Source organism: Anneissia japonica, unplaced genomic scaffold, assembly GCF_011630105.1.
Source record: "Anneissia japonica isolate Jap-2015-1 unplaced genomic scaffold, ASM1163010v1 scaffold288059_len961885_cov194, whole genome shotgun sequence".
Lineage (NCBI taxonomy): Eukaryota > Metazoa > Echinodermata > Crinoidea > Comatulida > Comatulidae > Anneissia > Anneissia japonica.
In genome coordinates this window covers 758,755-773,080 of record NW_022740566.1, presented here as the reverse complement: position 1 = coordinate 773,080, position 14,326 = coordinate 758,755, and the positions used below count along the sequence as shown (strand labels likewise).

The 14,326-nt window shown below is 34.5% G+C and overlaps 2 protein-coding genes across 3 annotated transcripts; one reads left to right on the top strand and one right to left on the bottom strand.

Moving 5' to 3' along the window:
• Window positions 1–1,490: 1,490 nt before the first annotated feature.
• On the top strand, window positions 1,491–9,772 carry LOC117118257. 2 transcript variants are annotated; one of them, XM_033262802.1, is made up of 7 exons: window positions 1,491–1,757; window positions 2,937–3,179; window positions 4,259–4,343; window positions 4,809–5,052; window positions 5,505–5,585; window positions 5,793–5,865; window positions 7,244–9,772. In XM_033262802.1, the coding sequence occupies exons 1-7, from the start codon at window positions 1,641–1,643 to the stop codon at window positions 7,478–7,480; spliced, it is 1,080 nt and encodes a 359-aa protein (XP_033118693.1). In that variant the 5' UTR covers window positions 1,491–1,640; the 3' UTR covers window positions 7,481–9,772. The 2 variants fall into 2 exon arrangements, with proteins under 2 accessions (XP_033118693.1, XP_033118694.1); XM_033262803.1 differs by lacking the exon at window positions 5,505–5,585 and having other exon boundaries at window positions 1,492–1,757.
• Window positions 9,773–10,609: 837 nt separating this feature from the next.
• Window positions 10,610–13,055, bottom strand: LOC117118267. The gene is made up of 5 exons (XM_033262816.1): window positions 12,859–13,055; window positions 12,114–12,196; window positions 11,704–11,776; window positions 11,241–11,307; window positions 10,610–10,621 (listed from the first exon to the last, which is right to left on the bottom strand). The coding sequence occupies exons 1-5, from the start codon at window positions 13,041–13,043 to the stop codon at window positions 10,610–10,612; spliced, it is 420 nt and encodes a 139-aa protein (XP_033118707.1). The 5' UTR covers window positions 13,044–13,055.
• Between the last annotated feature and the right edge of the window lie 1,271 nt (window positions 13,056–14,326).

Genomic DNA, 14,326 nt, shown 5'->3' with positions numbered 1-14,326 from the left:
ATTCTATAATGTTCTGTGTATTAAATATGTTAAAGTAAGAAAGGGAATGGCAATTTATTACACATGGAGTAATAAAATAAGTTTCTTTCCTCCATGGGTCAATTAACTAAAATATGGGCTAAAATATACGACCAGTCGAATCTGGCCTATGACTCTAAGGTCTAGCGCAGTTTTGCAAGCTGGACAATCAAGCTATAAAACAATGGCCGTATTCGACTGGTCGTTCTTCGTTAAACCACGCCCACGTACCTGCGCAGTGGTAAAATCCTACTTAACGAAGACGACCAGTCGAATAGAAAACTGGTAAGTACTCAACAAAACAAAATGGCTCCATATTTACCGCGATATGGATACACGCTGCATAATCAAGACATAGTCAATAGAAAATTGATCAAGATTGCTTTGGCTTGTTGTGGCAGTATAGATTTTTTGTAAAACTAAAAGAAATGTTTTTATCCAGTAAATATTATAATTTTTATTTTATGAAATTTAATAATAATAAGATTTATAAAGCGCACAAATCCACTGCAGTAGTGCTCAAGGCGCTACAGGAAGGAACAAAAAATTACCATGAACCTAAAGCTACAAGAAACACCACACCATCACCGCACCGTTTACAGGCAATTTAAGGCGCAGGGGCCCGCCTATTCATTACTCACAGGTGCTCAAGTAATGGGAGTATCTAACTAAAACGATTAAGCAAGCAAGCAAAACAAACCGGAGAACTAGGAAAAAGCAGCCGACAGCAGCGTCTTGAGAGCTTTTTTGAACAAGCAGTAGATGACACGAGCGAATATTTATTAGCAGTTTACTCCAAAGGCGTGGAGCCGCAACAGAAAATGATCGATCACCCCACAAACGTGTAGACCTAGGCTCAACAAGCAGAAGTTTGTCAGTACCAGAGCGGAGAGTTCGCGATGGCACGTACCATACAAGCAGTTCACGAAGATACCCAGGACCTTCATCTCTCTCAGTCTTAAAAGTGTAATGAGCAAAATCTTGAAAGATGATTCTCTCCTGAAGGAAACAGGTAGCCAATGAAGTTCTTGTAAAATCGGTGTGATGTGCTCAAATTTCTTTGTTCCTGTAATGATCCTAGCAGATGTATTCTGCAACAGTTGGAGGCGATGCATGGATCTCTTAAAAATACCTTGAAAAAGAGAGAATTCCCAAAGTCAAGATATGAAGTAACGAATGCATGAATCAGTTGTGCTGTTGCTTTCCTAGATAGGTACTTCCTAATCCTTCTTATATTGCGCAAGTGATATGTTAAATAAAATAAATATATTTTCTTTCCTCCATGATTATATTAACCCAAATGTTTTTGCTAAACTGACCAATCGGCCATCCTTTTTTTGGTCACGTGCAAAACGTAACTGATTTACGCATTCTGGTTAGGCGTACACCATGGAGGAAAGAATTAGTCAATGAAAATAATACTCAACGAAAACTCGTACTCAACGAAATGAACCAGTCGAATACGCCCAATATTACGGCACTATTATATTCTCAGTCGTCCACAGTGGATAGAAAAACAGCCGTAATCTTCTTCCTTTGGCTGGGGTCATGTGCGATGAGACGACGCACGGCGACGACGCACTGTATTAGAAAATACAGTGGCGGTAATACTTTTGTTTTTAATGGATTCATTGCCTTTTTTTGAAATTGAAAACGAGGACGTATCTGAGACGAGATGCAGAGAAGATCAGAAAGCAAGCTTAAGCCTGGTTTACACGCCAAAGTTGTGTGCTTTTGAGGTTGGGTTGTCTGACTAGCCTAGGCCTAGACTTGCTTAGACTAGCTTAGGACATAGGCCCTACTAGGTAGGTAGGCCTAGCCTAGGGCGGTAGGCCCTCGGCCAACCCCCTCTAGACCTATAGCTGGGTGCATAGGCTTAGGATGGGACATAGCATTTGGGCCTAAAATATAACACAAAATTGATTTATTAGTTTTAGCCTAGGCCAACCTAGTAGGTGCCTATAGCTAGGCTATATTACGTATATAATTGTGTGATACATATATATATGTTCTATCTAGGCCTAACTGTATATCGTGACGTGAAATAAAGGTCAGTATTAATTTCTTGGAAATTAATGCTTTCCTTTTTTTCATCGTATAAAATGTCAATACACGATTTAAGACCCAATAATTTAACTTTTCTAACTCGCAAAGCGAAAATAACATAAAAATTTGATATTGATATCCTGTACTGTAAAGTTTTTAAATACACCTTCTTAGCAGGTACAGTAAGTACTACAAGTACTACTACTGTAGAAAGTGTATGTCGTAGGTAGAGATCCTGTATGTGGCTTAACTTTGACAATAGTACTTTCAAAAACGTAGTTTCCTAAAAATAATAAAATATTTTATCTGGTACAGTACACTTTTTTTTTTTATAAGAACCAGTAAAATTTTGCCCAGGCTCAGTGTTCTTATTTTTTGGCCTATTTCAGGCTCAAAATGTTCTTATTTTGTTCTTAAGTTACACGCTTTTCAAACATAGAAAATTATTATTATACAGCAGTATACACACGTACTGGAATGTAGGTAAATTGGCCCCGGAAAAAATGACCCCTGAAAAAGGGCCCCTGCAAAAAATGGCTCCTGCAAAAAATGGCCACAAATAACAGGAAGGTAGACCTGCACCTACTGTACTGTATTATAGAGGGTATTACATACAGTAGTCACACCTACTGCACATAAGGTACATATATTTATTTTTTTGGTTTTTCTAGGTTTTAAAAATAAAAATCTCATTTGACATTTTACCTCAGCCTCAAATTGTTCTTATTTTGTTCTTAATTTTTAAGCATTTTCAGCCTCAGTGTTTTTCTTATAAAACATGTTCTTATAAAAAAAAAAGTGTATAATTCCAGCCTTTGTTCTTTTTGGAAAGATTTTTTTTTCATAAATGATGGATTTTTCTTTTTCTATAGTGGTATTTGGATAAAACCAATACTATTCCAGAAGACAAAACAGAACATGCTAAATTGGTGATATTATCCGCGAACCAATGTTTTTTTAAAAAAGAATACAATGAAGCAAGAGACCATTTTCAAAAGGGACTTGCATTATTGCCTAATAACAGTTCCTTGAAGAGAAGGTTTATTGATGGAATCATACGGTGCAGTTGCTGTCTCCGCGAGTATGAGCACGCTCAGAATCTGGCAGAAAAAATGGTAAGACTTTTAGTAGGCCCAATAAAAAATATTAGTTTATCATTCCCATCCACATGTTTTCTATAGTATTGGACAAGACCATTTTGGGAATTTTTTATTTATTTATTTTTTCATTTAAAGTAATTTTTTTGTTGTTGTATATCTTAGTTTGGCTATGTTCAAACACAACGACTTACTGTACGCTAGTGTAACATTATTAAAGTGGTGTGAACTTGTGCGCGGCGTAGTGAACGCTAGTATTATCGCACAATCACTGGTGTACAGTAAGTGAGCAATAGACCCCAGATTAGCATACGCTACTGAGTTACAACAGTCATGCATCAGTGATTTTGAACTTGTCCAGGATTTGACCAATCAAAATAAGCCTAAACAGGAAATAAAATGCTTGAATTACGAATACGAATATTTCGCGTGAATACTTGCGCTAACGATATATTTGGCTTTAGCAAAATAAAAAGCCTCCCTCACAGGAGTTGCGAACAAGAACAATATCTCGGTGAAACCGAATCTCGAGTACTGTATTTGCAGAGCCATGTGCATGCGTTGTGGGTAACCTAGAATCGTCCATATTCCAGCAGGGTATAAATATGTTTCTAACACGACATACTGTACATGTGTTGTAAGTGAAATTTTCACCGGGTAGACAATGGTTTAGCCTTACCTTTTTAGGGAATCCCCACTGAATGTCGGTATTAAAACAATGTAAATTCGATCAATAAAGGTATCAAACGTAAATATGCTTTTGTTAATGCAATTTAATTCGCTAAAGATAGAACAGGCCCAACTAGGCTACGCCAAACTGAGTAGGCCAAGCCCGTCACAGTAAAAGTGGCTGTCCTAAATAATTGTTGGCCGTCCAAAAGACGGCCGGACGGCTCACTGGCTAAGCCCTTGCTTCCTCATCACTTTTTCCAGCCAAGATAGGATGATAAATGTTTTGATTGGGCTTTATTGTAGTCTTGTGGTCCTACTAAAAAAATTATTCTTAAATGGAGAGGGGCCTGTTACCAATTTGATCAGAAGAGACCCCCTTCCCTGGAAAAAAGCATGTTTTTCTTGCACATTGAAATATTTTGCAGGTGTCGGATAGTAACAATTATGATCAACGCAGCTCAGCATTATTCTCGCTTCTCACAGTCTTCAGAGCAAAAGCGGATATGGCAGGTAATTTGAGAATTTATAACCTTATTGACCAATTTTTTTTTTTTGAAGGATTTAGAAGGTGTGGAAAATGTTTAATCTGATAAAGGTTTAGTGAATTTATGTCGGATTTTGCAATTTATGATGAGTTGATATACTGTAAGCTTTCAATGGGAAATTAGAATGAAAATATTTATTTTGCCAGTCAATATGCAATAAGACTGTATAAGCTTTCTTAGATTATTCATGAGATTGGAAGGCAGATGATCACAAAGCTCCACTTGTGCGCTTTTATAAATAAATATAAATATATAATATTAATAAATATTAAATAAATATAATATAAATATTATAAATATAATACAAAATTGGTAATAAAATGTATGGAAATATGTTGTATTCTTAAACATGAAAAAAATTTCTTGACTTGACAGTCTTGTTTTTATTTTTTTATTTAAGTTTTTTATTTTTTGTGTTGATTATAATTAGGTGAGATAAGAACATTGGAGGAGTGGATAGGTATACACACACTCAATGCTCATCTATGGAAATCACTGGGTGATGCATACACAAAGAAACTGAATCAGGATCCACCAGAGGGAAGAATTGAAAGAGAAGATGAATTAGAAAATGAAAATAATAAATCAGTTCCACATATTGAAGGAAAAGATTTAAGATCAAAAAAAGAAGAAACTCAGTTGAAAGTAATTTGTGCTTGCTTATTGACATCTAGGTATGTATGTGACTTAATCATCCATTATTAACTTTTTATTAAACTGTATATTATCACAATTTTTATGATTTATATCAAGACCTTATTGATTATAATGGTACAGTACTAGAGGGTGCGCTCACTTGGCTCGCTTACCCTCTAGTGTGTAAACATCCCAAATAGTTTCAATTTAAAAGAACTATTTGACCACTAAAAAAAGAAGATAGGTTTTGAAAGGAATTTCATATCATTTTTCGTAACTTAAGAATATTTAGAAAACACTAAAATGAGATGAAACAGCAGTAGTGGTAATTGATATAAGGAAATATGTTGTATTCTCTCTATAACATTCCTGCTTGCTCTTTTGGCGTTCCATATAAAACCACAAACGGAATCTGGCGGTACACCAATTTGCTCCAGTAAATGACACCTGGCAGTGTAAAACATCTGTAAAATTCATTATTTTCCCTCAGTTCAACTGAAATATGGAATTGTATTCACTGCGTTGGAGATGGAGACTTTGATAATCTATGTTGTTACAGTTTTTCAAACCGGTAGGTTTAGAATCCAAGAGGTTATCTGACGACTGGGTTTATACTACTGTTATTGTAGGCTTTGAAATAAGCATATTTATAATATAGATTATTATTCTTTCAGCTTTAAATTTAATATTTTAGTATGTTCAATTTCTTAGACATGTGCTTTCTCATAAGATATATTGTGAATGAATTAATGATACTTTGGAATTGTTTTCATTGTAGAATATGTTTAGAGACTTTTCAAGGTGGCTTATCTTCATTTGCAAAGAAAAAAACATCTAAAATGCTGACAGAGGTATGTTTACCATATAGAGTTCATTTTTTGTTTACATTGAAGCCAATTACATAAAGACATAGAGTACAGTAACACCTCATTTTTACGTACCCCAGCTGTACGAACCCTTGGTTTTACTTGCGTCTCATATCAATGATGACGTCGAATATATTATAAACAAACGGTCCTTTTCAGAGCAACCATAGGTAAAAAGAGATTTGTTACTTTCTGTCTGCTTATTATTTCAATACTATAACAATAAACAAACCATATGCAACATATTTTCATTAAACAGCAACGTTGAGTCGAATACCAGGTTGTTATAATCTAAAACCATGTAAACGTACGTATTAGGTCAAAGGTCACCACAAATTTAACCCAACCTAAATTTTACGAATCCCCTGATTATGTACGCCCTCCGGTCCCGTACCATCTCTGGGGGTGAGAGAGAGAATGTGGATCAGGTGGTTTCAGTCAACAACATGAACAAGTGGTCAGGCTAATGAGAATGTAATTACCTCTCTCATTGGACCAAACGTTCATGAATCACATACTGAGCACCATTTTGAAGGCCAGAAATAATAGTTGTTTGCAATGTAGAGTGAAATTCAGAAACCAGGGTCAGTCCGTAACCTATTTTTTATACAATTGGCCTGTGAAATATTATAAACTTCCAAGTACGCAAGACTTTCACCTTTATTTGTTGTTTTGTTTGCCACTGTCATATTCTCTCCTACCTACTCTCCTGTATTCCAAAACCAAAAGTTGAAAATTTATCTGTTTATTTTTGCCATCCCTCTATAGAAAATTGAATTTGGGCCTTATTTTCATTTTTTTGTTGTTTAAGAATAAAAAATTCTGAAAGAAGATATTTTGTATTTTATTTATAATCTTAACATTTAAATAAATTTGGCAAAATGTAGGCACTAGGGGCCACATTTATCAAACTAGAATTCAGCTTAAATTTGTCTTAAGTCCATTTTTTTGCAAATTTATCCATGTTGCTTAGCTTAAAAATTGCTTAAAATTAGAAAGTCGATTGTACGTTGGCACCATCTAAGATGATTTTTAAGCCAAGATTTTGCTAAGATTAGGTAATAAATCAGCTTAAGATACTTATTAGGGACATCTTAACTTTTTTGACTTAAGACATTTGCTAAGTTAAATTGATAAATCCCGGGCCCGGGCTTTAAACTACAGGTTTCCCTATAATTAAAGAGCACCTCCAATTAAAGACCACTTTTCTTTGGTCCCATATTAACTAATGTCTTTTATCTTTATTATTCTAATTAGACCACAAAGCTGCTAAAGACCATGAAATCCACGGTCCCAAAAGTGGTCTTTAATTGTACTCATGTTTATGTGGGAATGATATTTTGTTTCTGAACTTAAAATTCAGATAGAAGATGATCTTGACAGTTTAGGCTTCAATAAAGATGTGATGAGGGATATAGAAGAGCATTCTAAAGCCCTGGTATTCAGCAGTAAGGTGCAAGTTCCTGATGAAAAGAAAGATGGTGAACAAAAAGAACCAAAGGACACAGACACAGAATCAAAGCTTGAAGTGACAGGCTTCAATTTTCAATGCCACTATTTCACATGGCTATTTTACGATGATGACAACATAGAAAAATAATGTATTTTACTAAATAAAGATGTAGGAAACCCATTCTCCCATTTAGTATTTACTATTTCTTTAGCAATGCATCCGTAAAATTAGATTATCAGTTAAGGATCTATGCAAAAAATATATGAAAGAACTGTGTTTAAAAATGCACCTTTTAATTCTGGTTTCAATAAACAAGATTTCCATTTACTAGAGTCAAAATCTAAAGCTTGGATTTTTTTAAAATTTCTTCATTGAGGATCGGGTTATGGTGTTTGATTTCAGACTTTGAATGTACGACAGTGCTTTCTTAGGAATACATTAGGCACACTAGCAGGTGCAAGGCAGTTCACACCAATCAATGTCTTCATGCAGCAATCTCTAAGTTAGATTCACTGGGATACGTGAACACGGATATAATGTGCATGTAAATATTGATGTAGAAGTCATATATTTTGAGGTTGACAAATACATGAAAAGTACAATACATTTTGTAATGTCATACCAGCAGGAAATTAATGTAAATAATGTACAAAAAATATTATATAGAAATTTGTATTTTGAGGATTAATTGGTTGATTTAAAAAAATACCCTTAAAAATGCATTTTGCTTTATTTAGTAACTTGTGAAGTTTGTTTTAATGTTTACATAAACAGGTTCAGTAAACCACTGAGCTGTTATCAAACACAATGACTGCTACAACAGTAGTTAATTTACATTACAAAAAGGGAAGACAGTTACTGGCTTAAAGCAATTAGTGTGGATGTTCATATACTAGAAGAAATTATTATACTTCAGTTAGCATTCAAAAGCATTGTATGCGACCTCACAAACATTTATCGCTGCTGCACCATGTGACTTCACCATTATATGCTCAATACTGACACAATAAAAAACAGGCAAGTATGTACATGGTATCAATCTAATAGTGATAATATACTAACTTATTCAACTGCCTGCCACATATAAAATTAAATTTATTTTAAAATTACTAAAATAACAAAAATATAAATCATTAAAATATTCTTGAAATATTCAGAGTGTGCATTTTTTATACACTAAATATCTTTGAGATCTATTAATATAATTATCAAAGTAATTAATTTTGGTTGTCATAGCTACATAATAGCTACTTAACATTCAAAGAGAAACATGAATTAGTTTCTGAAATTTGGAATGTTACAGTAAGTATCAAGCAATTGAATCTCTGACAATATTATAAAGTTACTGATAAAAACGGTTTTTACATAATGTAACTGAAACCCAGTAATCTATTTTGGACTATACTGTAAAAGTAACACAAGGTTAATCAATAATAATGAACCACTACAGTACCATAACATTAACCCATTTTGGTTCACAATAATAGGCCTAAAAAGAACAGCCTACGTAACACAAAAAATGACTACCATGCATGATTTTTTAAATATTATTGAAGAAAAGAACTTTATTTTGACTGTTGATCGTGTGTGAATTGCTAACACAGAATATGTGGGTGGGTTATTAATTCCAATGCTTAATGTATTTATAATTACTATAGTGCATACTGTATTTGCTACCAAATAAGAAAGTATAATACATACTCCAAGTATTGAAATACACGCCATCGTGTTGGGATTCAATATTTCGACATTAATTATGTCATCATCAGGAATTAATTTGCTACCCGCCTTAATAACTAAACATATTCATCAGAAATATTATGGTATAAATAGCCATCTGTTCACAGTGTTAACATAAATGGCTCTGTGGTTAAGATGCTTACAATACAATCCCAGGGTCCTAGGCTGAAATCCTGTAGAATTCTAGCAATTGCACACAACCCAACGAAGCCTTGTAATGAGATGTCACCAATTTCTATTAATATAAAAATCACCTGGAAAAATAAACTATTATGTAAGTACAGTATTTACTAAATTACCATATCAATACCTAATTCAGTATTCTGATCCACTTGAAATAATTCCTAATTACTTTGTTAATATGATGAAGCCTGTAATTAAGTTGAGAGTCCCACACAAAAGTTGTCATAATTTTATGCAAACCTGTTTTAATAATCCCACCACTTGTTGAAAATCAATCATTTAAGTCAATCAATTTATTCTATTGTTGTCTACATCTGGCAGAATATGTTGATTTATTGTGAATTGTTGTTTTGAATATTTATAAATGTCCAGTGCAAACCTTTGGTGTAATTTTTTCTGATGTTTAGAACATATATATATATATTTTTTTGTAAACCAACGATTTCAGCCTACGGGCTGCCTGTTTTGGTGTTATATTTTTATACCGTGAATAAATTTTTTAAAAATAAATAAATACTGTCACAATGCTGTCTATTCTTCTTTATTTTTCCTCGGTTTGTAGTAGACAACCGCTGAAAGTACTAAAAGGCTGGCAACAACAGATGTCAGATTATGTCCAATTGCTGTGAAGAACAAACCAACATTAGCCAAAAGTTAAAAAAAAAATACTTGTTTAGCATCACCACTCTCACCAGAAATTTTGAGACCAAAAATAAAAAATTAGGGGTGGGTAGAGGTAGAAGTTTTTTATTAATTTAAAAAAAGTAAATATTGTCTAACCTAAATCAGTATATTTTAGGTGAATTAAAACAATGGTTTTACCAACCAGGTGTAATATAATTGTACTAGGCCTACTGAAAATGATTAATTTTTACACTTTTTTGCTTTAATGAAATTGAAAATATTTAATTTTTGGAACAATCTCTTTTTTTTTATATACTTTGTTCACGATGTTAAAATATACAAATATTGGATCATGCTTAGTGAGTGGGTATGTGTGAGATTGTAGCCCTATTCAATGAAAGTAGTGCCTAGGCATGGCACCGCTAATGTAACATCTAATCCAACAGGAATTCGTGGATTACTGCTACTGTAGATTGATTTAAAAAAAAAAAAATGCAAGGTCAAAGGGAAAAATCAAGGGCAGGGAAGGGAGGGGGAGAAGGTATCCAGAAGACCACCCGAAACCCCATAAATTTTTGTAAGAAACAAAGAAAATTACAGTACATCCATATTTATTTCTCTAGCCATCTAGAATTGCCATATAGCCATACAAGTTTAAAGGTACAGCAGTCTGGACACTATCTGCAGAAGTCACCCTCTATTCCAGGATCCACCACTTTGAAGATAAAGCTATTCTTTGACCTAAAAAAAAAAAGTAAAGCAAAAACAAAAAAAACAAAAAAAAAAAAAACAATAATTGAATTTCCTGCTTTGTACTGACTGATATTAAAGTGAGTTATTACCTTCAATTAAAAATTAGAACGATAAACGGTTTTCTTATCGATTAAATATGCATAAATAATATTGTTCCTATATTTATTGCTTGGTCATTAAATTCACTGGTAGTCAAGCATTTTTATATAAAGGTGAGGAAATCATCAGTGGAGAATCCAGGAATTTGAAATAGCGGAACCCCGAGGAGGATGGACTTTGACAGATGGAGGGTCTACACTACCTCGGCCCCACCATGGTTGGGACTGAGGTAAGAGAATTTATGATTACCAGGCATCTCTAGAAGGCCGGAAATGGCACTATCACACTTACAATATTAATATAATTTTCTTTTTTTCTCCATTTTTTTTTTGTTTACTTTTAAAATATTAAGGGCTGGGGGAAGACTGGCAGGGCTCCTCCCTTGAATATGCCACTGACCATGGGTCTATGCAAAGTATAACTAAGGAATAGTGATGTACATGTACTGTATGCTGCTATTAATTATTGAGAAAAACATTAAAACTTTTATTTTAATTGCATTTCTTACCATTGTAATCGATAAAATTCCAATTGGAACTAACCCAGAACCGGAAACAACGAAAGCTGTAAATGACCTGAGCAGGTTCAAGTCAAGGCCAACACATACTCTTTTCAATTTTATAACAATTAGAAAATTAGTATCTGTATGCAAAATTTACTTACTGATACAGCAGATAAATAAATTTGTTTATCATAAGCTGAGGATGAGTGATATTAGAACTTTTGAGAACATGTGGAACATGGGCGTAGGAATCTGGGTGGGGGTCACCATGTGGAAAATAAGTTGCACTATAAATGAGTTAAAATACTAAAAATGTCCATTAAGTTTCCATTGGAATAGAAATTTAGTTCTGCTTTCTCAATTTTGGCACTCCCTTACGATGAAACCTGCCTACACACCTGTGGAACTTAAGAGAAAATCAGAATCTTTCTTACAACTCACACAGAATGAATACATTGTAAAAGGATACAGTGCAGCAATAGCCAGTGACTTAACATTAAGCAAATCACGATACGACAGCATTACTGATATAAGAACCATCTCTATGCACAAAAAGGAGAGAAAAATATAGAAAAACAATAATCCAAAGTTGTATTGCGATAGTAAAAAATTTTTTTTAAAAATTTAATATCTTCTAATAATAATTTGGAGCCAAAAACAGCATAAGTTACTGTGGAATGCAGAGGTGACGCCAGCCAGGGGTGGGTGGGGGTGGGGGTGATTGACGAGGTCCCTGATGAGAGCAAAGTGGGCGTGGTTCGGCGTCGATCAAAATCTTTCGAAAGTGGTCCAGGGGGTTTCAAAGGCTTTATTACAGTAATTGATTGACCCCCCCCCCACTAGCACCACCTCTGCTGGTATGTTATAATTTGGTTTTACCTTGTATGAGAACCAATACATACTCTCCATATAATGCCAGTGAATAACCCTTCATGAAGTTGTAAATCAGGATGACTGAAAAACTAGCAGAAAGAAAGCAGAAACAAAGATGTGAAGACCTTGCATGCTTTAAGCTCTGTCCACGCTATCAAATTTAACGTGACAAATATTGTGATATGCCCATATTTGGGTGTATGACCATTGACATCATCATGACCATAATATGGGCACATCACATAAACTTGTCAAATAAAATTTGATAGCGAGGACAGAGCATTTACGATAAGAAAGTATAATACATACTCCAAGTATTGAAATACACGCCATCGTGTTGGGATTCAAAGCATTTACACACTTCTTAAAAACAATCAACGATGGCATTGAAAAAAAGGAAATCAGAGACAGTGATGATCTTTGAATCAATTCAAATAATTTTTTTTTTTAATGAAATGTAGCTGCCTACCACAACCCTACTGTACAGAGTACAGGACTGACTTGTTAAAAAAAACATGAACTTTGGAAGGCATCATGGCTTTTTAAAATCTGAAGTTCACAAAGCCGTACATTTGAAACTAGCCCTAGGCTAGATAGTATCTGATAATTCACCAACGTCAAAAAACAACAATGAATGGGCTTTATAATACGATCAGATCGGAGTAGGATTTACCAACCGGCAATTGTTGTATTATTGCACAAATAGACCTTTGGTCCATATTTCGAAGTGTACACACTTGATTGAACTTACCAGTAAGTCTCCAGCAACATCGCGGTTAGTGAGATCCCTTTTGTACTTCCTGACTTAAATATTGTCGCAACTGCTGGTAATTTATTAAAGGTACATGGAATTATACTGTATACATTTAAAAATGTGAGAATAACTGGCCAATAACTACTATCAGTTCCAACTACACTTTCCTGATCTCCTGCCATGTTGTCGTTTTGTGTGTGTGAAATCTACTTGTTTTAGCTTGCTGCCACCAACGCCGGCTAAAAGTTGCAGTAGTAAAGGCGCATTCACACCAAATCCGAATTTTCGCATCGGAAAGCCTACCGAACCGATTAGAATGTAGCTTTAGTTGAAAATTTTCACCATATGTAACTTCACTCGGTCGTCTTGGGGGAACTTAGCCCTTCCTCAGTCAGATTCACACACCGAATCCGAATTTTCGTATCGGAAAGTTTACGACGAACCGATTAGAAAATCGGATCAAATGTGAATGCAGCTTTATTTGAATTGTTTGTATCATAATATGTGACTCTAGAAAATTTCACTCAGTCATCTTGGGGAGACTCGGCTTGCTCGGCTTCTATAATAGCTTCAGTTAGCATTTCGTAAGACGCTCGGATTTGTTGATGAGGTCATTGAGCTCCTTACCACTCTATAGACCTACATAGTAGTTATAGGCCTTCCATACAAATCATAATGAAATATTATCAACACATTAATTTTATATCATACATGAATTGTACTTGCATTGCAAATAGGCCTATTTTTACAAATTAGTTTAATTATGTTAGGCCTATATAATTCTTAGGTCGATTGAAATAAAATAAGGCCACGTCGATGATGACATATCCGTGCTCAAAAAACCTATTGTAAGGGGACAATTTTAAATTTTTGGTTAGTATCTCCTGGGATCCCTATTAGGGCTACAACTTTGGTCCCGAAAGTTTCCCTTTAATTATTATATAGTGGTTCTACCGTAGTGGTAGTCAATTGTCGCGCAATAGTCTGAAAGGTAGGTAAGGCGCGTTCTGATGCCTTACTTATAATATAAAATAATAAAATAATAGACCTTATTTACAGCAATGCATAGGCGTAGATCCCGGGTATAGATCCCGGGGGGGGGGGATGGAGGGGATATATCCCCCGCCCAATATTTGACAAGGGGGGGATGGTCCATTGTATCATCCCCCCCCCCCAATATTTTGACTATGTATGGGCTAAAATGGAGCTTTACAAACTTCAAAAGACTGTCACAGAAATAATTTTCACTGTCTTATGCGCTTACAAAGATGAAAATTAGCATAATGTATTAATGTTGATAACAAAATTACTTTATCTGGTACCAATCTAAGCTCTTCTTTCCTTAGATGTTGTTAGATGTGCTTGCAAAGAGAGCCACATTTCACACTGAAGGGTGTGTACGACATCAGTAATGTTATGTCAATTCCAAGAATGTTTAAGGTTATATCGGTTGATGAGGAATTTA

Coding starts and splice junctions, on each gene's coding strand:
- LOC117118257 (XM_033262802.1), top strand. CDS start 1,641: ATGGATTCATTGCCTTTTTTTGAAATTGAAAACGAGGACGTATCTGAG. Junction 1,758..2,936: donor CAAAGTTGTGTGCTTTTGAG/GTTGGGTTGTCT, acceptor CTTTTTCTATAG/TGGTATTTGGATAAAACCAA. Junction 5,866..7,243: donor CATCTAAAATGCTGACAGAG/GTATGTTTACCA, acceptor CTTAAAATTCAG/ATAGAAGATGATCTTGACAG.
- LOC117118267 (XM_033262816.1), bottom strand. CDS start 13,043: ATGGCAGGAGATCAGGAAAGTGTAGTTGGAACTGATAGTAGTTATTGG. Junction 12,197..12,858: donor ATGTTGCTGGAGACTTACTG/GTAAGTTCAATC, acceptor TCTTTCTGCTAG/TTTTTCAGTCATCCTGATTT. Junction 11,777..12,113: donor TGTATTGGTTCTCATACAAG/GTAAAACCAAAT, acceptor TTTTGTGCATAG/AGATGGTTCTTATATCAGTA.